The following is a 21,913-nucleotide window of genomic DNA, read 5'->3' on the forward strand; positions in this document are numbered from 1 at the left end:
TTTTAGTTTTGTGTGTGTGTGTGTGTTTTAATTATTTATTGGCTGTGTGTTTCAATCACTCTAGGATGCGCACAGTGAGGACTGGGAAAGTGTTTACAACGGATATAAAACTTGAAGGGGTAGGTAGTCCCTTGCATGCGCCCTGACTTCCAGTATGACTACACAGCAGAGCGCTTTCTTTTTCTTTTTTTCTTTCCAAATTTTGATTCTTTGTGATTTAACATCATGTACCCTAATCCCATTCAACTTCAACAACTGTCCTCTATATCCACCCACTGGCCTTGCAACTCCCCCCAACCCCACCAAGAAAACTAAAACTAAAAAAAAAAAAAAAAAAAAAAAAAAAAAACACCACCCCATGGAAACTGTAGTGTGTCACAGTGTCACCTTTGGCTCACCCATCTTTACTTGTAAATGTTCACTACAGTGAGATATTGGTCTGGTTCGAGGTCTCTGGCTTCTGCTACAGTACTGGGTCCTCACTGGACTCCTCTCAGATATTGCTGTTACCCTGTGTCATGGAGGTCCTGCAGGTCCAAAGCTGCCCCTTGACGGGGTAGATGTGGGTGGGGTGGGCCAAGTCAAAGCCCTGAATCTGGGTCAACTCTCTACACCCATGACACCTGGTGAGCTCTCCCACACTGCCCAGGCAAGGGGCGGAAGCAGATCGGTTCATAGTGTTTTCTTTTTCTCCTGAGGCACAATCTTCTGTAGCCCAGCCTGGCTTCTGTTCTTTGTGTTCTGAAGATGACCTGAGCTCTGATCCTCTAGAGTATTGAAAGGCAGGAGTTCACCCCCTCCTGGCTGACCGTCTGTGTTTTCTGCAGGACCTGCTGTTCTATGCCTTCCCCAACACATTGGTGCTCCAGAACTTGTGCAAGACTGACATCACCTTGTATCTAGGGTGAGCCTAGCCCTCCCCAGCCCTCTCCTTTCCCAGCCCTCTCCCCCTTCTCCTCCCTCTACCACTCTTTCTCTCCTGCCCCTCCTTCCTCCCCTGCTCCTTTCTCCCCCACTTTCTTTCACCCCCTTCCTTCCCTCTCTCCCTGCTTCTCTTTTTTAAAAAACAAACCAAGCAGTTCTAGCCCACAGGGAATTCTAGCTGGGCTGAGTGGGACACAGAGAGGAAGACACAGGTACAAGCATTGCCATTCTGGGGACAGGAGCCAAGACCGTGGCTTCTGCCAATCAGAGATTGACAAAAACAAAACAAAACAAAAAGAAACAAACAGGAAAAGGAAACCTTTCTTGGCTTAAAATTTTTTCAATTACATTTCTTTATTTGTGTGTCTGTCTGAGTATGCCACAGCACTCGGTGGCGGTCAGATGCTAACCTGTGGGTTACTGTGTGGTCACTGCGCTCCTTCCATCCAGTTAATTCTGGGGATAAAACTCAGATGGTCAGGCTCAGTGGGAAGCATTCTAACCCACGTAGACGCCTCAGTCCTTCGGCCTCAGCCTCTGAAGTGCCAGGAAGGCAGGCATGGACCACCCAACACCTGCCTATTTCATTTATGGCCTTTTTGTCTCTGCAACTATGTCATTTAAAGAAGTACAAAAACGGAAGCATCCAAGCACATTGTGACATGATACTGTTTGTGGGTGACTCCAGCCTGCAGGGAGCTTGTAAAGCAGATGGTCACAGGCCCACCAGTGAAGAAGCTTCCTAATTCTACCTTTTCTCTTGGACACAGGAAGAAGGTTTTCTTAACGACAAACAGCTTTGAGTCCAGCACCTTGCCGCTCACCGTTCCCGAGTCAATGGCGGTAGATATTTCCCCACCTGCAACTCCAAAGGGTTACACTTAGAGGAAACCATGCGGTTCCGAGGCAGGGTTAGGGGTCTGTCAGCTGTGGGTTCCTTTTCTGGATTCTCTTAGAGATGCTGAGTTACAAACAATTTGGAGGACTGGACCTAGTTCATTCCATCTCTGACAGAGTCCTGCCCTCCCCCCTCCCCTCCTGCCCTGCCCACACAGAATCTCCCTTCTCCCTCCTTTTTTTCCTCTTTTTTCTTTCATACTTATAGGTTTTGTCTTTCTCTTCTTCTTTCTTCCCTTCCTTTGAAATACTTATTTGAGATTTCATTTATTTATTTATTTATTTATTTATTTATTTTTTGGTTTTTCGAGACAGGGTTTCTCTGTGTCGCCCTGGCTGTCCTAGAACTCAGTCTGTAGACCAGGCTGGCCTCGAACTCAGAAATCTGCCTGCCTCTGCCTCCCAAGTGCTGGGATTAAAGGCGTGCGCCACCACTGCCCGGCTCATTTATTTTTATTTTATATGTATGGTGTTTTGTCAACATGTGTGTCTGTGTACCACTTGCATGCCTGGTGCCCAAGGAGACCAGAGAATGGTGCTGGATCCCCTGAAAGTAGTCTAACAGGTGGTCTGTAAGCTTCTGTGGGTGCTGGGAAACTTGGGTCCTCTGCAAGAGCAGCCAGTGCTCTTAACCACCGAGCTGCCTCTCCGGTCTCTCAGGAATCTTTTGTTGAAAGAGAAGGAAGCACACAGGTCAACCAAGACAGCTTTGCCCTCCTAACTTAGCATTTGGCCAGAAAACGACAGCCCTGGCTCCCAGTGAGGCAGACACACGTGACCCAGTGGCTGAGTGATTTAAGTCTGTAGCTATATGAGGACATGGCTGCAAGCCCCCCCAAAGTGCACAGAGAAGCTCTGTGTACAGAGGAAGAAGTCTGGGGCTCACTGGCAGCCAGCCAAGCAGAGAACACCAGGTTCAGTAAGACCTGGTCTCGAAATATGGATGAGAGATGCTCCCTCAGTGGTTAGAGCACTGGGTTCGGCTCCCAGCACCCACATAGCGGCTCACAACCACCTGTGACTCTTGCTCCAGGAGACATGACACCCTTTTCTGGCCCCAAAGGTGGTATCCAAAGCCATGAGCCAGACACACACACACAAGTAAAAAGAACATATCTTTACAAAAAGGATGTGTTATTTTTGTATGTATGAGAAACTCCATGTCTGTCTGTGCACCACATGTGTGCGGGGTCTGGGGATGCCAGAAAGGAGTACAGGATCCCCTGGAGTTGGCGGTACAGATGTTTGCAAGCCACCTTGCGGGTTCTGGGAACTGAACTCTGATCCTCTGGAAGAACAGCCAGTATTCTTAATTGCTGAGCCAAGTCACATCAATAGAGTATGCTAAAGAGGCAGGAGAAACCATGAGATCAAGGCCAGCTTGGGCTATACCTTTAAAAATAATAAGTTATAATAAGTAATAAGGTAGAAAGTGGTAGTAGTATTAATCACTGGCTTCCACATGAGCACATGCAAAAACATACCAAGCAGACACCTATTGCAAAAAATGCTGGTTCACGCCGTTAATCCAAGCACTTGAGAGGCAGGCAGGTCTCTGAGGTGATTGAGTCCAGCCAGGACTACAGAAAACCAACAACAACAAAATGAACAGTGAGTACTACTGACCCAAATTGTTTTGGGATCTGCATCTACAATGGTTGCTTCCTGAACTAATGTTCAGGAACATTACAAGCTACAGCTTGTGATGATGTCATCACGATGGTCAGGACAAGGGCTCTGGCATCACTTTGGAGAACAGCCCCAGGCACGTCTGTGAGAGAATTTCTAGACAGTATTTGTTGAGGTGGGAAGACCCATCTTCCCACCTGCAGGTGCCACCACCCCTATGGGCTGGGTTCCTGCACTAGATCAAAGAGAGAGCAAGCCGGGTTCTGACATCTAGCTCTCTGCCTCCTGACTGTGGTCCATCCCCAACCCCCACCACCATGATAAACCATGCCCTGTCTGTGAGCTAGAGCAAACCCTGGATCCAGCCCTTCTGGTGCATCTGTCAGGCCTTTATCCCATGTGTGTCCTGCTCTTAGGTGGGAGTACCATCAGTCACAAGTGCCCACTTTCTTCCCGGCTCAGTAATACTGTTTGTGATCAGTGGAAAAGTCTACAGTTACAATTTCGATGAGCACTCCTGGCGTAATGTGGAAGGTGCGTGCCCTACACCTCTGCTTTACTGTTGCTGAGCTCAGTCTGCTTTTGTTTTTGAGACAGGGCCTCCTGTAGCCCAAGCAGGCATTAAACTAGTAAACTCATGGACCCCCTGCCCCTACCTCCCCAGGGCTGGGATGGCAGGTGTGCATCACCATACCTGGTTCATGGGGTGCCGGGGTGGGACCTGGGACCTATGCACGCTAAGTGACAGAGCTCTGCCTGTTAAGCCACGGTCCCATTGCTCAGTTTGGTGGCTATTTGTTTTCCCTTTATTGTGTGTGTGTGTGTTAGTGTTTGCCTGCCTGTCTGTGCAACACATGTGTGCAGCCACCATGCAGGCCAGAAGACGCTATTCAATCCCCTGGACCTGGAGTCACATTTGGCTGCAAGTCACCATGTGCTAGAAACTGAACCCCTGCCCTCTTACAGATCAGCTGTTTTATTTATTTTTTGTGTTCTTTGTGTTGTTTTGAGAAAGGGCATCACTATGTAGTGCAGGTTAGCCTCAGATTCAAAATTCTCTTGCCTCAGCCTTAAGTCCTGGACTAACAGGCATTGTACTACCACGCTTGGCCTAATGTTTAACTTTGGAGAATTCAAAATATGCAGCCAGGTGTGTTGGCACAAGACTCCCAGCCCAACCCTTTGGATGCAGAGGCAGTAAGAGTTTTGGGGGCTGGAAATCAACCAGGGTTGTCTAGCCAGTTATAGGCCAATGAGATCCTGTCTCAAAACAAAAGCAAGAACCAAGGGACTGGAGACTCAACAGTGGCCTATGGCCCCAACTCCAGGGACCCATCATCACCCTGTCCTGGCTCCTTCAGGTGCCTGCACGATGGACATACACATATACACAAGCAAAAGTAAAGAGTTCATTCATATGGTCACCATGTGTATGCTTTAACTGCCTTCCTTTCAGGTGTAACAGAACCTGTCTCTCACATCAGTGGCGACACTTGTTGTTTTGAAGGCTCCTTTTGCTTGGTAAGTTGAAAACTTTCACTCTCCGAGCCTTCTAAATGCTGACACTTAGGCGTGACCTAGGAATAGAGGCTGTGTACTGGTGACCTCTGGTGCTGTCCCTTCTCCCAACATCACAGGAAGGCTGGCCAGCAGTAGGTCCGTCAGCGGGACTGTCTGTCTCTCTCAGGATCTAGCTGGTGGGCAACAGCTGAGCAACAGCAGTAGGTCAGCTTGAGCAGGCCCTGCCTCAGGCTGACTGTTTAAAAGGTTTAAAAGCTCAGGCTTTGGCTCCTTCCTCCTGTGGAGTGGGCCTCAGATACAGACAGAACTGTCACTCACCCCAGAACAGCTGTGCCCCAATGTTGGGTTAAGTGTGTCCTGTGCCCAGCCCCCACCCCACGGGGCTAGGGCAGCCGCTTGGAGAGGCAGGAACAGAACATGGGAAGTTTGACTGTTCTCCCTCCCACCAGCGCTGAGCGGATCCGGCGCGAAGTCTAGCTGGAGCTCTTGGCTTGGGGGTCTTTGGGCCAAAAGGCGGCCAGGGTGGGCTGGTTCTCAGGCTCTTGGGCCCCCAGGCACTGCTGGGAAGCTCGTAAAGGCAGAGAACAAAGTAGGGGCATACGGGCTGGATTGGCCCACAGTCAAAGGGGAGAGGGGGAGAGAAGCTCCAGCTGTGCCCTGTGGGGATGAGAGTCTTGCTTGGCTTGGTCATAGCTGGCTCAGTTTGCTTGCTTGGGTTGGTGGTCTCTGTGGCTGGGAATGCAGAGAGGTCTTCTGCGGGAGATTAGATGGCAGCTCTGTAGGCTGCGGCCTGCCCCACTGTTCCCTAAGGTGGGTCCCAAAGAAGAGAAGCAGTCCATGGTCTTAAGATGTTTATTGTCGTGGCAGAAAGTAGATGAAAACTGTACCCTAGTTCCCTCAGGGCGGACCTTTTGCAAGGAGGAGGGTCTGGGAAGGAATGTTTAGTTGGCTACGCCCCTCTGGCCTTTAGGTACCTCATTAATATGGAGATGTCTTGAGGTTCTGTGGCCTGTAGTCACGCCCTCTACCTGTGGAGGGGCTAGTGGGTGTTGCCCTACATGAGGAAAGGACCCAAGTATGTGGAGGGCTGGGGCCTCGTGTCAGGAGCCTGGAGTCTGGGAGCATAGCAAAATGAATGCTGGCCCTTAGGGTCACCTGCGGGCCCCTCAGGATCACCTGGGGTCTCCGGTAGTTTCCAACCTGTGCTCAACCAGAAATCAGGCTGCCTTTCACAGTCCTATGCCCTAAAGGTCATTGTCACTCACAGGTGCCAGGTAAGCACACTGGTTTCTTGCCCCCACACCCCTGACATCTCACACTTCCTGGCTATGAAGGCCAGGCAGCGTAAAGGAAGCATCCAGCTAATGAGTTCTATGTTGTGTGACCAAGGTGTGCGGGTCTTCAGCAACGGGGACTTGTCAGCAGAGTCTGCTAGATGACCAAGAAGCCTGGAGTGTTTGGGGATCTCAGGGCTTCCCTTGACCAAAGGCTCACAGGGAGACCTGCGCATCTGGCGTGGGGCTTTTGTACAATAACCAACCGTTTCTAGGAATGGTAGTGTCCAGGCTGCAGGCCCTCTCCCACACAACTGTTTGTTTGTTGTTTGACTCAGGGTCTCTCTGTATAGCCTTAGCTGTCCTAGAACTCATTCTGTAGACCAGGCTGGCCTGGAACTCACAGAGATCCTCCTGTCTCTGCCTCCTTAGTGCTAGGATTAAAGTGTACACCACCATCACTCAGCTCAAAACCACTTTTTAAAAAAATAAGTTGAACCTAGACTTGCTGACCAACACCTGCCATCTCAGTACATAGAAGGCTGAAACAGGAAGACAGCCATGAGTTTGAGACTAACCTTGGTGACATAGTGAGAACCTCAAAACAACATAGACAAGAAGAAAACAAGAATGAAACAAACAAAAAGGAGTAAAGACTGGCCAAGGAGTTCGATGAGTAAAGGTACCACAAACACACACATACACACACACACATACACACATATACACACACATACACACACACCACACACACATATACACACACATACACACACATACACACATACACACACACACACATACACACACACACCACACACACACATACACACATACACACACACACACACACACACATACACACACATACACACACATACACACATACACACACATACACACATATACACACACATACACACATATACACACACATACACACATATACACACATACACACACACCACACACACATATACACACATATACACACACACATACACACACACACACACATATACACACACATACACATACACACATACACACACACACACACATACACACACACCACACACACACATACACACATACACACACACACACACACACACATACACACACATACACACACATACACACATACACACACACATCACACACATACATACATATACACACACATACACACACACATACACACATATACACACACATACACACACATACACACACACACCACACACATACATACACACACACCACACATATACATACATATACACACACATACACACACACATACACACATATACACACACATACACACCACACACACATACACACACATACACACACATACACACACACATACACACCCCACACACATACATATACACACACAGAGACAGAGACACAGAAACAGAGACAGACACACAGAGACACAAACACAGACACCCATACACAAACAGACACACACATACACACAGAGAGAGACAGACAGACACACAAATACAGACAGAGACAGAGAGACACACAAACACAGACACACACATACACACACAGAGAGAAACAGAAATGGACATACACACAGAGAGACAGGGACAGAAACAGACATACACACAGACAGACACATACAAACAGAGAGACACATAGAGACAGACAGATAGACAGACAGAGACAAATAGAGACAGAGAGTGTAGACAATCACACTTGAACACAGTCCCATGAAACCATGTGAAGCAAAAATAGACACCTGAGGATGGCCAATGAGAAGGCAGTTTCTACAGGGTGGGAACACTGGGAAGAAATGTGATTCAGGTACGGAATGTCACAGTGGGATTCAGTGGGGGGAAGTGGAAGCTTTTTTATGTGAGAAGTGATCACCTTGACATCATGCTCAGGCACTGGAGACTAAGAGCAGGGCAAGAAAACTGATTGATTTTGAACCTTGCAAAATCTGGCATCAGCCTAGAGAAGAGGCGAATACGGCTATCAAGGTGGTGTAAGATGAGGGTTTGGATGTTTGAACAGCTTTCCTCACCCGGTGAACTCCCCACTAGGTGGGTTTTTCAAAGACAGATCTTTCTTTAGTAAGTCATCCCAGTGGGTCAGGACAGAACCTTCCATCCTGGGGCTGCTCAACCTTGGGATGAACTGAAAGGTCCCAGACTGGCAGCAGGTGGCTGTAGCCAAGGAAGCCAGGTGCCTAGTACCTCTAGTTAGCTGTGATTGTCTGAGGAGCACAAACCACATGCTATTTCTTATAGCTTACTTATGGATTTGACATGTAATATTTTTGAACTGTGGCTTACTTGAGGAAGAGGGATGCCACTGAACCTACAAAAACTGAAATCATGGATAAAGGCTGTGTCTTAGTTTGGGTTTTACTGCTGTGAAGAGACACCATGACCAAGGCAACTCTTATAAAGGGCAGCATTTAATTTGGGCTAGCTTACAGGTTCAGAGGTTCAGTCCATTATCAACAAGGCAGGAAGCATGGCAGTGTGCAGATGACAGAGCACTGGAGGAGCCAAGAGTTCTGCATGTTGATCCAAAGGCAGCCAGGAAGGTCTTTTCCACATTGCATGGAACCGGAGCATAATAAACCACAAAGCCCATCTATGCAGGGACACACTTCCTCCAACAAGGTCACACCTCCTAATAGGGCCACTTCCCATGGGCCAAGCATATTCAAACCATCACAGGGTGTAAGCAAGGCACAGTGAAACTAGCAAGGTAGACCACTTCATGGGTAGAAAAACAGTTTATTAGGGAAAAAAAATCGCCTGGCTGCCTCACCAGAGTACCCAGCAGCAGCTTGGCAGGAACTCACGTGGGTTTTATATGAGAGTGGGCAGGGTTGGGGTCTGTGAGCTGATGTAGGCTGTTTCGGCTGGTTGGGAACAAGTTGCTAGGTAAGGAAATGAATGTTTTCCTGACATGGAAACATGCATGGAGGGACTTCTGAGGAATGCTGAGCTTCGGCTTCTGTTCATCTTGTAAGAATCTTCTCTAGCTTGGGCCTGGGCTGTCGTCATAGGCATTGTCAACAGCACTGCCATTTGAGTGGGGACCGCTCTCCACCTTGTCCTTCTCCATAGAACTGTCCTTCCTCTAGTCCCTTAATAGTCACACGCAGCCTCCCCGGAGACCAAGCAACGTCATTGCTTCAAAATCATCTCCTAGTTACTGTCCCGTCACCATCATCAGACACTATGCCAAGGCAACTCGCTGAAGGAGGAGTGTCTTGAGGTTCACATTTTCAGGGAGCTAGTTCACGACCATCATGGTGGGGGCATGGCAGGAGGCAGGGGCATGGTGCTTAGGTAGCTGCTGAGAGCTCACATCCTTATCTGCAAGCATGAGACAGAGAAAGAGAGAGCAAACAGAGCCTGCTGTCACCCCCAGTGACACACTTCCTCCTGGAAGGCTACACCCACCTCCTGATCCTTCCCAAACAGCTCCACCAACTGGAGACCAAGTGCTCAGACATGAGCTCATGAGGGTTGGTCCCACTCAGATCCCACAGCCTATGACGGAAGCATACAGAATGTAGCCTTAGCGCTTTCATCAGCAAACTTCACCAGAGACTCATCAAGTCTTAAGTGTGTGTTCGTCACTCGGCCATTTAGAATGCCTAGTCATTTGTTTGTTTCCCCCTTCTGATTGTTAAAGGCAAAGCTGTGGCCCTCCCCTGCTGTCCCAGCTGTGTGGGCCACTGAGGTAGGATGTTCATTTGAGGGTTTGGAGTTAGCAGACTTGACATCAGTCAGGTGCTCCTGTTAGCTATGGTATTGATATGGTAACCTCAGTGGTGAGACCATATCTCTGCGGTGGGGAATAGGGGTGGGCCAGTGGAGGGGAGAATGCTCCTGTGGGTAACTTGTGTATAGTCCCTATACTTATATATAGGTTTCCATGTAAACACAAAGTTGTACATTGCTTGGATTAGATGCCCAAGGATAGATTAGTGGAACTAATCCTCAGGTGTAGTCAAGGTTGACCTGGAATTCCTGACCCTCCACCTCCCAAGCTCCAGAGAAGCAGGCAGCTGGGTTTCTGTGGTGCTAGGGATAGAACCCAGGGAATCCTTCATGCTAGGAAAGGAGTCCACCCACCACTGAGCATCCTTGTGACATCCGCTGTGTGTTCTTCCCCCCAGGAGTTATCAAATTACTTGTTTGCATATCTCCGTGGTGGCCAGATCCCTGGGACCAATATATATTTCTCTGACAATGGAGGATTCTCATTCCAATTCCTGCACAGTAACCAACTGGTACGTGGCTGGAGAAAGAGAGTCAAAAGTAAAGAGTGGAGGGTGGCTCAGGGAGGTCCTGACCTCCCTCTGGGTCATCAGGCAGTTAACACTGGGGGAAGGAGAGACATTTGCTTCAAGCCACGGTCAGTGGCTCTGTGATAAACCCGGATTCACACGGCTGCAGGCTGCCTTGGTGGAACTCATTGGCTCAGTGTGCTGGATACTTTTATGTCAGCTTGATACAATCTGCAGTCATTTGTGAAGAAGAAACTACAATTGAGAAAATGCCTCTACTAGACTGCCCTGTGGATCATTCTCTTGATTGATGATTGATGACAGATGTTGGGGCCCAGCCCCCTGTTGGCGGTGCCACCAAGGCAGATGGTTGAGGGCATATAAGTAGGCTGAGTGGGCTGTGGGGAGCAGCCAGTAAACAGGGTTCCTCTGTGGCCTTTACTTCATCTCCTGCCCTAAGTTCATTGAGTATCTCTGAGAGTTCAAGGCCACTGTGTTCTACAGAGAGGATAGCTGGGGCTACACAGAGAAACCTTTTTCTCAGAAAACCAAAACCAAACTAAAACAAAGCAAGACAAAAAACAAAAATTGACAGACATGGGCATGAAGCAACTGTAATTCTAGGCACCGAGGCATACCTAGCAGGAGGATGGCCTGACTACACAAATTTGAATTCTCCACTTCTCTCCTTATATCTTTGTCAGTCTAGCCTGTGGTTACTGGCCATATCTGTAGTCTGTTGTATATGTCTGTACCTGCTTGACTGACTGTCCGCACGTCTGTCACTTAAAAGGGGCTTTGCCTGCCTGTATTGAACACTACAGAAAGCAGCATGGGAAAGACATGAGAGTTTCTTTGTATTTTGTTTTTGTTTTTAAAGACAGGGTCTCATTGTGTATCCCAGGCTGGCCTCGAATTCACAGAGATCTGGCTGCCTCTACCTCCTGAGTGCTGGGATTAAAGGCGACCAGTCCCATGCCCAATGGATAAGGGACGCTACAGAATCTCTTAACATGGTTTACAAGGAAGAAGTCACTCTTCTGACCTCAGATGACCCTTTAGCAAATGAACATTATCAAGTGCCAGGCTGTTGGGAACAAGCAAAAGAAGCTTGTCCTCGGCACTGCCATTTTGTTTTCAGATTCCATTTTAATCATGGGGGAGAGTAAATCCAAGGTCGTCCCTAGCAGAGCTAAGGAGTTCCCACTATCTGAGCGACTTCTGTGATTCCATCTTGTGTTCCTAACTACAACAAAACAAATGGGGTTCACTGGTTGGACTATAAAACCTACATTCTGTATCAGTTGACAAAAATCAACCACATGAGAAAAGCTCCATCCCTAAATCCTGTTTGATGAAATAATATAACAATAGCTTGGCACAGATGCTTGTGGTTTTGAAACTTGAATGCTCTGTGATATTCTGGCTCAAGGCTGTAGCTCAGCTCCTGAGTCTGTTCTGTGGCCCTGCTCAATCAGTAGCACATCGATTGCAACTTTTTTTTTTTTTATCTGCATTGACCTTCTGTTTGATTTGTGTTGGATCTAAGAGGACCCTGTAACAGTGGGTCTGATATCTGTGGGCTAAGGTTGCTTCCAACATCTTGGCTGCTTGCTATAACACACACACACACACACACACACACACACACACACACACACTACTCTGCATCTGGGGCATGAGAAAGTACATCACGTGGGATTGATTCTATGGCTGGGTGTGGTGGTGCACTCCTTTAATTCAGGCACTCTGTCAAGAAAGAAATACAGCTATGTATTACCTTAGGTTGTAAAAAAAAATGGTTACATGGGAAATCTAGGGCATAGCAATGTTGGTTGTTACATCATTGTTCTCTAAAAGGTAGGCTGAACAGATAGACTGACCACACAGGAGAATAGCAGTCTTAATTTTTGTTGTTCTAGATGCTTTGAGATAGGCTCTCTCTACATAGCCTGGCTATCCTAGAACTAACTATGTAGACTAGGCTGCCCTTGAATTCAAAGATCCACCTGCATCTGCCTTAAGAGGGCTGGGCTAAAATGTATGTGTCCCCACACCCATCAAGCAGCCTTAAGTTTTGTTTGTTTTGTTTTTCAAGGCAGGGTTTCTCTCTGGAGTCCTGGCTGTCCTAGAAATCACTCTGTAGCTGGGCAGTGGTGGCGCACGCCTTTAATCCCAGCACTTGGGAGGCAGAGGCAGGCGGGTTTCTGAGTTCGAGGCCAGCCTGGTCTACAGAGTGAGTTCCAGGATAGCCAGGACTACACAGAGAAACCTTGTCTCGAAAACAAACAAAATCACTCTGTAGACCAGGCTGGCTTCGAACTCAGAAATCTGCCTGCCTCTGCCTCCCAGGTGCTGGGGTTAAAGGTGTGCGCCACCACTGCTCAGCTGCAAACTGTTTTAAACGTCTCTTTTTGTTTGTGTGCACTGGTGCTCTGCCTGCATGTGTATCTGAGATGGAATTTCAGACAGCTGTGAACTGCCATGTGTTTGCTGGGAATTGAACTCAGAACCTCTGGAAGAACAGCCAGTGTGCTCTTAATCGCTGAGCCATCTCTCCAGCCCCTAGACTACAAACTCTTGATCCTCCCGCTCCCTGTCCCAAGTCCTGGGATGAAAGACCAGCACCACTTTGTTTATGGGATGCTGGGCATGGAACCAAGTGCTACTATTCCACCAACTGAGCCCCAGCTCAGCTAAAACCTCATTCCTAAAGCCTGGGCAGAAGGGCTGGAGAGACAGCTCAGCGGTTAAGAACACTGGCTTTTCTTTAAGAGGGATGAGTTCAGATCCTACCACCTCCATCAGACACCTCACAACTACCTGTAACTCCGGTGCCAAGGGATCTGATGCCCTCTTCTGGCTCTGGTATCATCTGCACTCACCTACATGTAGACACACACACACATAAATAACAACAAAAAAGTAAACCTTTTAAAAGTTTCTACGGCAGAGCTGGGTGGTGGCAGTGCACACCTTTAATCCTAGCAATCAAAAGGCAAAGCAGACAGATCTCTGAGTTCGAGGCCAGCCTGGTTGCAAGCCAGTTCCAGGACAGCCAGAGCTACATAGAGAAAAACCCATTTGGAAAAATTGTACGTGTGTGTGTGTGTGTGTGTGTGTGTGTGTGTGTGTGTGTGTCTGGAGAGATGTCTTCAGTGGTTAAGAACACTGGCTGCTTTTCCAGAGGTTCAATTTCCAGCAGTCACATGGTAGTTCACAGCCATCTATGATGATGACGTCTGATGAACTATGCAGATCCCATAGCCGGATCTAATGCATTCTTCTGGCATGAAGGTGCACACACAAATAGGGCGCTCATAGCCTTAAGACACATAAATAAATAAATATATCTATATCTTAGAAAAATGTGGGGCTAAAGAAGCAGGGACATACAGAAACAATTGGCCCATCCACCTGATCCAAGCCACTGGGGTCATGCCCCGCCCTCCCAGCAGACAGCTGCCTTGCTTGACCCCCTTCTGCTGTGGCTGGTGTATTCCTAAGGCAGGAAAAGTGCCTTCCTGAGTCTGATGAATGATGTAGATTATACTCTGGGCTAAATACAAGATACTGTGTTGTGTCACATGGTGAGTATATTACTGTATTTAATTTGCATGTACCATTTCCTGTTTTGTTTGTTTTCATAGAGTCACCTGAATGGGACACTAGGGGGCATCTTCCACTTCCATTCCATGTCTCAGGTGGGGATCCTCATGGTTAAAAATGATTCGGTAAGTACTGTGTAGCGTGCAGAGCCGCTTCCGAGGCGTGCAGCAGCACTGTGCTTCCGGGTTCCCACTGTGAGAGCAGGCTCCTTTGGTTTCCAGTCTATTCGTTACTCTCTGAGTTGTGATAGGGTCTCACATAGCCAAGACTCTCCTAAACCCTGCTGCCTGTACCTCCCAAATGATGGAGTGGCACCGATGTAGGCTGCTGGCTGTATCTGAGATACAGTTATTTTCAATTCATCTTTGATTCATGTACCACATAACCATCAAGCCATTCAGCCAGCTAGCCAAACAACCATCCATCCACCCACCCATCCATCTATTCACCTCTCTATCCTCCTACCCATTCACCGACCCACCCATCTCTCCACCCAACCACCTCTCCATCCATCCATCCATTCACCCACCCACCCACCCACCCACCAATCCATCTATCCTACCACCCATCTACCCACCCAACAATCTATTCACCAACCCAACAATCCATCCAACTATCCATCCATCCATCCATCCATCCACCCCCCCCCCCCACACACACACACATCCACCCTTCCATCCACTCAACCCTCTACCCACCAATTTGGGGTGTCCTATGTAGGACTCAGTCAGTTGCTGATCCATACCCCCAGCCAAAGCAAACCTTCAAAGGTAATTTTCTGCCTCCTCACCCCATGGCCAACCCTTGGCCTGTAGGTCTGTAAAGCTGCAGGTGGGCTTTCCTTTTGGCTCTCTTCACACAGGATGGCCATGCCAGTCAACACTATTGACCCTTTATAAGCCAAGAGCTGAGGCAGCCAAACTGGAATGTGAGCATGTTTGTGTGTTTTATGTGTGGGTTGTTTTGCCCAAGTATATGTCAATACCACATGTCAGCACTGCCTGGTGTATGTGGAGGGAAGGAAGGAGCCATGGATCCCTGGGTCTGAAGTTATAGTCTTGAACCACCACATGGGGCTGGGAATTGAACTCTAGTCCTCTGCAAGGGCTTCTTTTTATTTAGTTTTTTAAAAAGATGTATTTATTTATTTATTTATTTATTTACTTATTTATTTATTTATTTATTATATATGAATACACTTTAGCTGTATTCAGACACACCAGAAAAGGGCATCAGATTTCATTACAGATGGTTGTGAGCCACCATGTGGTTGCTGTGAATTGAATTCGGGACCTTTGGAAGAGCAGTCAATGCTTTTAACCACTGAACCATCTCCCAGCCCTTTATTTAATTTTTTAAGACAGAGTTTCACACTGTAGTCCAGGCTGGCATGAACTCACAGAGATCCTCCTGCCTCTGCTTCCTGGTGTGTGCCACCACTGCCCTGGCCTCCAGCCCGTGCAGCCTTTCTTCAGGCAGGGTCTCACATGAGGTTCAGGCTGGTCTGCACTTCATGATCCTCCAACCCTGCTTTCCATCATAAGCATGCTGTGCTACCCTGCATGGTGTCACTGTCCTAGAAGAAGGACATAGTAACAGAGAGCCAGTCTTCTTGGGAGGAAGCTCATGTCAGTCTCCTTGTGTAGAACGGGAACCTGGGCACTGTGAATAGCACCCAGAATATACTTTGAGGAGAATAGTGCTCCCAAACAGGCAGCTTCAGGGTTTCTCTGCCTCGGGGCTGTGGCTGTGAAGCCAGCTTGTTCCCTTGGGTGCCTCTGGCCTCCCTGCTACCCCACCCCCATGTCAGCTAACCTCAAATGTCTCTTAGCAAAGCTATCATGGACCCCAAAAGATTCTGTGCCACCCCCTGACCCTGGTCACTGTCCCATTGCGGTCCTAGGGTGCTGCCTACATTGAAAGCACAGGCTGTAGGGAGAGATGGGGAGAAAAGAGGTTGCTTTCTTTCCACTTTCCTTCTATAGATGTGACAAATGCTTCCACCAAAAGCCACTTTGGAGATTAAAGGCTTTATCTAGGTTATACAAGTCACAGTCTGTCAGAAAAAAATCAAGTCAGGGATTCAGAGCAGAAACTTGAAGCAGAAGCCATGCAGGAATGCAGTTGCTGGCTCATTCTTGCTCAGCTTCCTTATATTCCTGAGAGCTCCTGCCTAGGTACTGGCGCCACCCACAGTGGCTAAATCTTCCCACCTCCATTAACCTAATAACACACTCCCCAACATGCCTACCCAGAGAGCAGATAATCCCTGCCAGGGGTGCCTAGAGGGTTGTCTCTTAGGTGACCCTAGATTCAGTCAGTGACAATTAACACTGACCATCAAGGGCTGGAGAGGTGGCTCAGCAGTTAATATGGAAGAAGACCTGAATTTAGTTCCTAGCATCGGTGCTGGGTGACTCACAACCACCTACAACTTCAGCTGCAGGGAATCCAGAGCCTCTGTGGGCACCTGCACTCACATTTACATACCCACACACATATAGCAGTCATTTTTTGAAGTCTTTAAAAAAAAAACCACATCATGTCCCCACCTTAGTCAGACACCAAGGAAGGTCTCCCAATAGGACATGCACTCTGTGGTACCCTGGGAAGACCTGGGGCTATGCAATGTCTTTGGCCTCTCCCCACACTCTCTCTGAAGCTCCTCTGTCTCAATGCCATTCAGGATGTTGGAAGAATGCTGGCTGGACCATACAGGACTGTCACAGTGACTTCTGGCCACAGTGACTCTGTTCTCTTATCTCAGGGCACGTTTCACTACACGGAGCACCCCCTGAACCATAGTATGGGGATATCCTTTTCATACAAGAATCCCCTTGAAGTCATCATGAAACCACACCAGAGGGGGTTTCTGGTCCTCTGGAGTAAAACAAGTATATTGGTGTCCTCCAATTCAGGTGAGCCACACCCCGTCCAGGCCTCCTCCAGTAGGGATGGACATAGACTGGGAACTCCAGACTTTTGTATATGGTCATGTGCACATGGAGACCAGAGGGGTTCATCAATTGCTCAATTATTTAAAAAAAAAAATTATTCCACATTAAAAAAAAAAAAAAAAAAAACCCACAGTTTTACCGAACTTGGGAATTGCTGGTTGGTCAGGAAGTCCCATGGATCCTCATGTTTGTGCCTCCTTTGCTAGGAGGCAAACTGGTCTAGACTTTTACATAGGTGCTGAAGGGCTGAAGTCAGGTCTGTACTGGGGGATTCTGGGAGGAAAGCTCCACTTCCAAGCCATGTACCCAGTTCCTCGCTGGGGCTTCTAGGTGGAGATGCTCTATCCCTGAATCACACTCTCAGCCTCTTTCAGTTCATTTGATACAGAATTTCACTAAGTTGACCAGGCTGTCGTTGAGGGGGTAAGTGGGGTAGATGGATAGAACTGGGGGGGGGGGTGTTGAGGGGTGCATAAACACATATGGGGTGCTTGAGACCACTGTGCTGACGGTCATCAGCCCTGAGGCTGGCCTTTCCTTGATAGATTGTGAAAAGGCAATCTGAAGCACCCCCTCCGAGAACATGGAGCATTTGTTTTTTATTGGGTCCAGCAGTCACTTTTCAGAGCTCAATCACCAAAGAGACTCAGAGGAGTCACATTTCCCCAGAGCATGCTAGTCTCCCGTGTTCTGAAAACTCAGGTATCTGCTGGGTTTCTCTCCTTGTTCTTTCGAATAGCAGGCCGTAAAACCAAATGGGGGGCAGAGAGGAGCAGTGCTGGGAAGCCCTGCCCAGCGCTGTGGATGCACTTGTGTAGGATACATTTATGGGCCATCACAGTCTGTCCATCCTCTCCTAGGCCAGATTGTTGAACCCGTGCAGCTGGTCAAGGAGAACACCTTTACGAACTTAGATGTCGAAAGTGCCAATATCAACATCCACAGCATTGCCTGGAGTATGTGGCCAATCTGTTTCAGGTTGCTTGCCTTTGTCCTGCCTTCCCCACCCCCACCTCTCTGACCCTTCCCTGTCTGTGACTAGCTAAGACTTTGCCTGTGGAGGCTCAGCAGTGTGTGTGACTGGCTGAAACGTCACCCTGCCTGTCACACACCTTGGATGGAAGCTCAGTCGAGTGTGATTGGTTAAGATTGGCCTTGTGATTAGACAAAGTGTGTTTGTATGATTGGCTGGGGTTCCACTGCTCCCCAGCTAGGCTGAAGTTGACCTCTAACCTCCTGAGCTTCTGTCTGACCTCTGGCACACTTGGTGATGAGGGCTGAGGTGTAAGAGTGAGGATATTTGCACGTGTGCCTGGGTTAGTGTGTGCAGGTCTAAGGGCATGAGTATCATCTTCTACTAAATGGGTCCCAGCAATGAAACTTAGGTCTTCAGGCTTGACAACAAGCACCTCTACCTGCTGAGCCCCCACCCCCAACCCAGCCCCACCATTTGCATCTCATATCACCTCTCCTTTTTCTTTCTCTTTCCCAGATACTCACGAGCTGGCTTTTTTTGCAGCAGAAGATCATCTGTACTATGGAAGTCAGAGTTACACGGGAACCTACATAATCAAAGTGTGTCTGAGTATTTGGCCAACAGTGTGACATACACCTTCCTTCTTAAGCTTGGGCACTATATGCTAGTGAAGTGTCTTTTTGTTTGAAGGCAAGGCCTCTTGTAGCTAAAGCTAGACCTATAATGTAGCCAAGAATGACCACGAAGTCCTAATTCCCCTGCCTCCACCCCTGAGTGCTCTGTTGGCAGGCAGGTGCCACTATGCCGAGTTTTGGGGTGTTCTGCCCATGAATCCAAGGCAAGCATTTCAGCTACTGAGACCCACCTTACACCTTAGGAGCCATTTAATCAGGACCAGGCCCCTGGTTCAAACCTCAGAACCATAAAGCAGAACAAAGAAAAACAGTGAGATATGCATATGAAGCCATAGCATTGTCGCTCCTGAGAGGGCATGCTTGCTGTGGCCAAGCTTATCTGAAGCAGCACTAGATCCATACACACACCAAGCAGACTTGACCTGCGGGCTAAGGAGCTCCAGAGATCACAATTCACAGTACCACTAAACCAATGACCTCAGTTCTATCCCCAAGGACCACAATGCTGGAAGGACTGTCTGTACTGACTCTCACCAGGTTGTCCTCTGGCCTCTGCCATGTGTGCGCCACACAATAGGTGAATGTAATAAAGTTGTGGCTTTTAGAGCGCTCAGCTAGGCATGCTCTGCTGAGTTTAAACTTTGTTCACAGTTCTCTGGAGGGTTGACACAGGAGGGTTGCTGTGTTGTGAGGCCAGCCTGGGTGGGCTACAAAGTAAGACCCTGTCCAAAGACACAAGACAGAGAGAAAAAAAGGAACAGGATGATTTGACTTCAGAACTTGCTTTTCCCCACAGCTGATTGATGACACTCTCTGGTCTGAAGACATGAGCATTTATTTTGAGAACACTGGCATGCTGGTGGTCCTCACCCCTGTTGCTGACCCACATTTTGTGGCGTTTGACTTTCATAAGTGTGTGGTGAATATGCAGAATGCTCTCATGAACGAAGATCTGCACCTTGAGCCATGTAATGTAGGTGATTCCTATGATCCCGGTCAGTGCTCTGTGATCTTTGTGGTTATTTGTTTCTGGGCAGCTCGTATCATGGGGGAGCCTAGGGCCTCATACAATGGAGGAGAATCACCTTTCAGAAAGCCACTAGAATGGGGGAACCGAGGGAGAAAATTTGAGAGATCCTAGTTCCTTGGGAGGCTGTGGTAAAAGCATTGCAAATTCTTTTCAAGCCTGGACAACTCAACAAGACTTTGTTTTAAAGAAAACGTGACCATGGGTCTAGGTGTGTGGCTCAAGGGTGGCTCCCCCCGCCAAGAATGCCCTGGTGAGTAGCTGGGGGCCTGTTCCTGAGTGGAGAACATGAGCAGCCTATGCCCTGTGCAGGTTCACTACTCAGTATTGCAAGAAACAAGCGGAAACATTCCGTAAGATCACAGTTTCTGGACAGTATAGTGGAGACGCTTGTCTCTGGCGACACTGGGTCTGGCTGTGGCTCCCAGCATGAGGACAAGAGTCTCTGTGTGACACACAGCAGCAAGCCCCCACCTGTCCTTTGCTTCAGGAGACTGGGCTAGAGAATAGTCTTTCCTGCAACCTGCCATCTTCCCCAGGTGGAACTTCTGGAAAGCGCCATGGTAAATACAATGTTTACAATAGACATGAACAGCAAGCTAAAACTGTCTGCCCTCGTCATACCCCGGATGAACGAGAACCCTATTCCACTGGTGAGTATGGAGCCAGCCTGCACACTCTATCCTGGACCACGAGAGGACAGCCAGCCTGTCCCCAGATCTTTCTGCCCCACAGGCTACAAACGCCATGGTGCTGCCAGGCTGTAACCCCAGAAGCTCTTGTCCCTCTTCGACCTTTGCCCGTCTCCTCCACATTAATCCTCTTCCTCCTCCTCCTCTTTGTTTTCTTCCTTTCTTCTCTTCCATCTCCTCCTCCATCTCCTCCATCTCAATTTTTTGTCTCTTCCTGCTCCCGGTCAGGGTGCTTCCAGCATATCCCATTCTTTCTCCTTGTCCCTGCCATTCTGCTGTGGCTCACAGCTCAGTGACCTTGGGTTCTAAGGCTGTAGCTGACAGGCAGCTGTTCTATGCTGCATGTAGGAGCTTGTGCACAGAAACAGCTTCTGTTTGCTGAGGGTCTGCAGGGGTTCCCCCAGTGTCTGTTGCCTGGAGGACAAGTGTCTGTGCATTCTGTTTCAGGTCATGGTTAGCAACCCCCACGCCCTGGGGTTTAAGGCGAACTTCAGTGAGTTTGGCAACACGTTTGATGGCAACTCTAAGTACAAACTGGTATGTGTCTTGTGTTAGTGAGACATGATGTCATTCTCTAGGCCAGGGCAACCTTGGCATATATCATCCTGCCCTGACCTCTCAAGGCCTGGATGATGAGGACGGCCCTTGGTGCTCAGCCCTCCATGCCAGTGTTGTGGAGTGCTCTGAAAAGATGAACCTCCCTTCTCCCTCTCTACACAGGCCTTGGCTTCTCTTCCTTGAGTAAGACAGGCAGCCACCACCTACATGTGCCCTGTCTTGAGGAAAGTCTGAGAAGCACCACGCACAGGAATGCTGAGAGCCATGTTATCTTAAAAAGCTTAGGTAGAGGGCTGGGTAGCAGCAGGGGACTCCATTTGTCCCCCTGGCACCCATTATGACAGGAACCTGGACTTGCCTGTACTACCTAAGAACACATGGCGAGTCTACGTGACATCACCCTGTTAGACAGGACTCAGCCAAGCCTACACTTGAAGCAACACCTTGGGATTGTTAAATGTCAGTGAGGAAGAAAACAGTGGCAGCTCATGAGGGACACCTAGGACAGGTGTCACTTATGACATAGAACATAGTGGGGCTGGATAAGCTCCCATGGTGCCCACCAGTCACCCTTCTCTTACCATCCCATCACGATTGGGGTAACATCTGTGTGGAACCCTGGTGCAACTGGCTGTCTCTGTGTGTCTTGTCTGTCTCCCTCCTTCTGTCTGTCCCTGTGTCTGCCCCTGCTACCATTCCACAGGATATTGAACTGAAACAGCAGTACCACTGGGACAACTCAGAGGTCAACTTCACTTCCAGGTATGTGACCCAGGCTCAGGGCCCGAGGCTGCTCCCCACTGATAGATACCTCCAGGGGTCCCCAGCGCACAGCAGGAGAAGTAGGACTGAGCTGCAGCCTTGGCTTTGGGACATTATGATAACATTGATCTGACATTCTCTATGGGGGGTCTGGGCCTGGAGGTCCCTGGTGGAGC

The 21,913-nt window shown here is 48.6% G+C and overlaps 1 protein-coding gene across 4 annotated transcripts in view; it reads left to right on the forward strand.

Annotated features, from left to right (window-relative positions):
- Catsperd (catsper channel auxiliary subunit delta) overlaps nt 1-21,913 on the forward strand; it is a 35,865-nt gene that overhangs the window by 4,525 nt on the left and 9,427 nt on the right. For all 4 annotated transcript variants that reach the window (XM_076932017.1, XM_076932016.1, XM_076932015.1 and 1 more), the window contains exons 2-15: nt 65-119; nt 828-904; nt 1,695-1,767; nt 3,867-3,984; nt 4,907-4,971; nt 10,411-10,524; nt 14,172-14,255; nt 16,898-17,048; nt 17,948-18,043; nt 18,580-18,662; nt 19,495-19,671; nt 20,265-20,378; nt 20,865-20,954; nt 21,679-21,737. In XM_076932017.1, coding sequence (XP_076788132.1) covers nt 66-119; nt 828-904; nt 1,695-1,767; nt 3,867-3,984; nt 4,907-4,971; nt 10,411-10,524; nt 14,172-14,255; nt 16,898-17,048; nt 17,948-18,043; nt 18,580-18,662; nt 19,495-19,671; nt 20,265-20,378; nt 20,865-20,954; nt 21,679-21,737 — 1,355 coding nt within the window. In that variant the 5' untranslated portion in view covers nt 65. The remainder of the gene's footprint in view (nt 1-64; nt 120-827; nt 905-1,694; nt 1,768-3,866; nt 3,985-4,906; nt 4,972-10,410; nt 10,525-14,171; nt 14,256-16,897; nt 17,049-17,947; nt 18,044-18,579; nt 18,663-19,494; nt 19,672-20,264; nt 20,379-20,864; nt 20,955-21,678; nt 21,738-21,913) is intronic.

This window comes from Arvicanthis niloticus, chromosome 3, assembly GCF_011762505.2.
Source record: "Arvicanthis niloticus isolate mArvNil1 chromosome 3, mArvNil1.pat.X, whole genome shotgun sequence".
NCBI lineage: Eukaryota > Metazoa > Chordata > Mammalia > Rodentia > Muridae > Arvicanthis > Arvicanthis niloticus.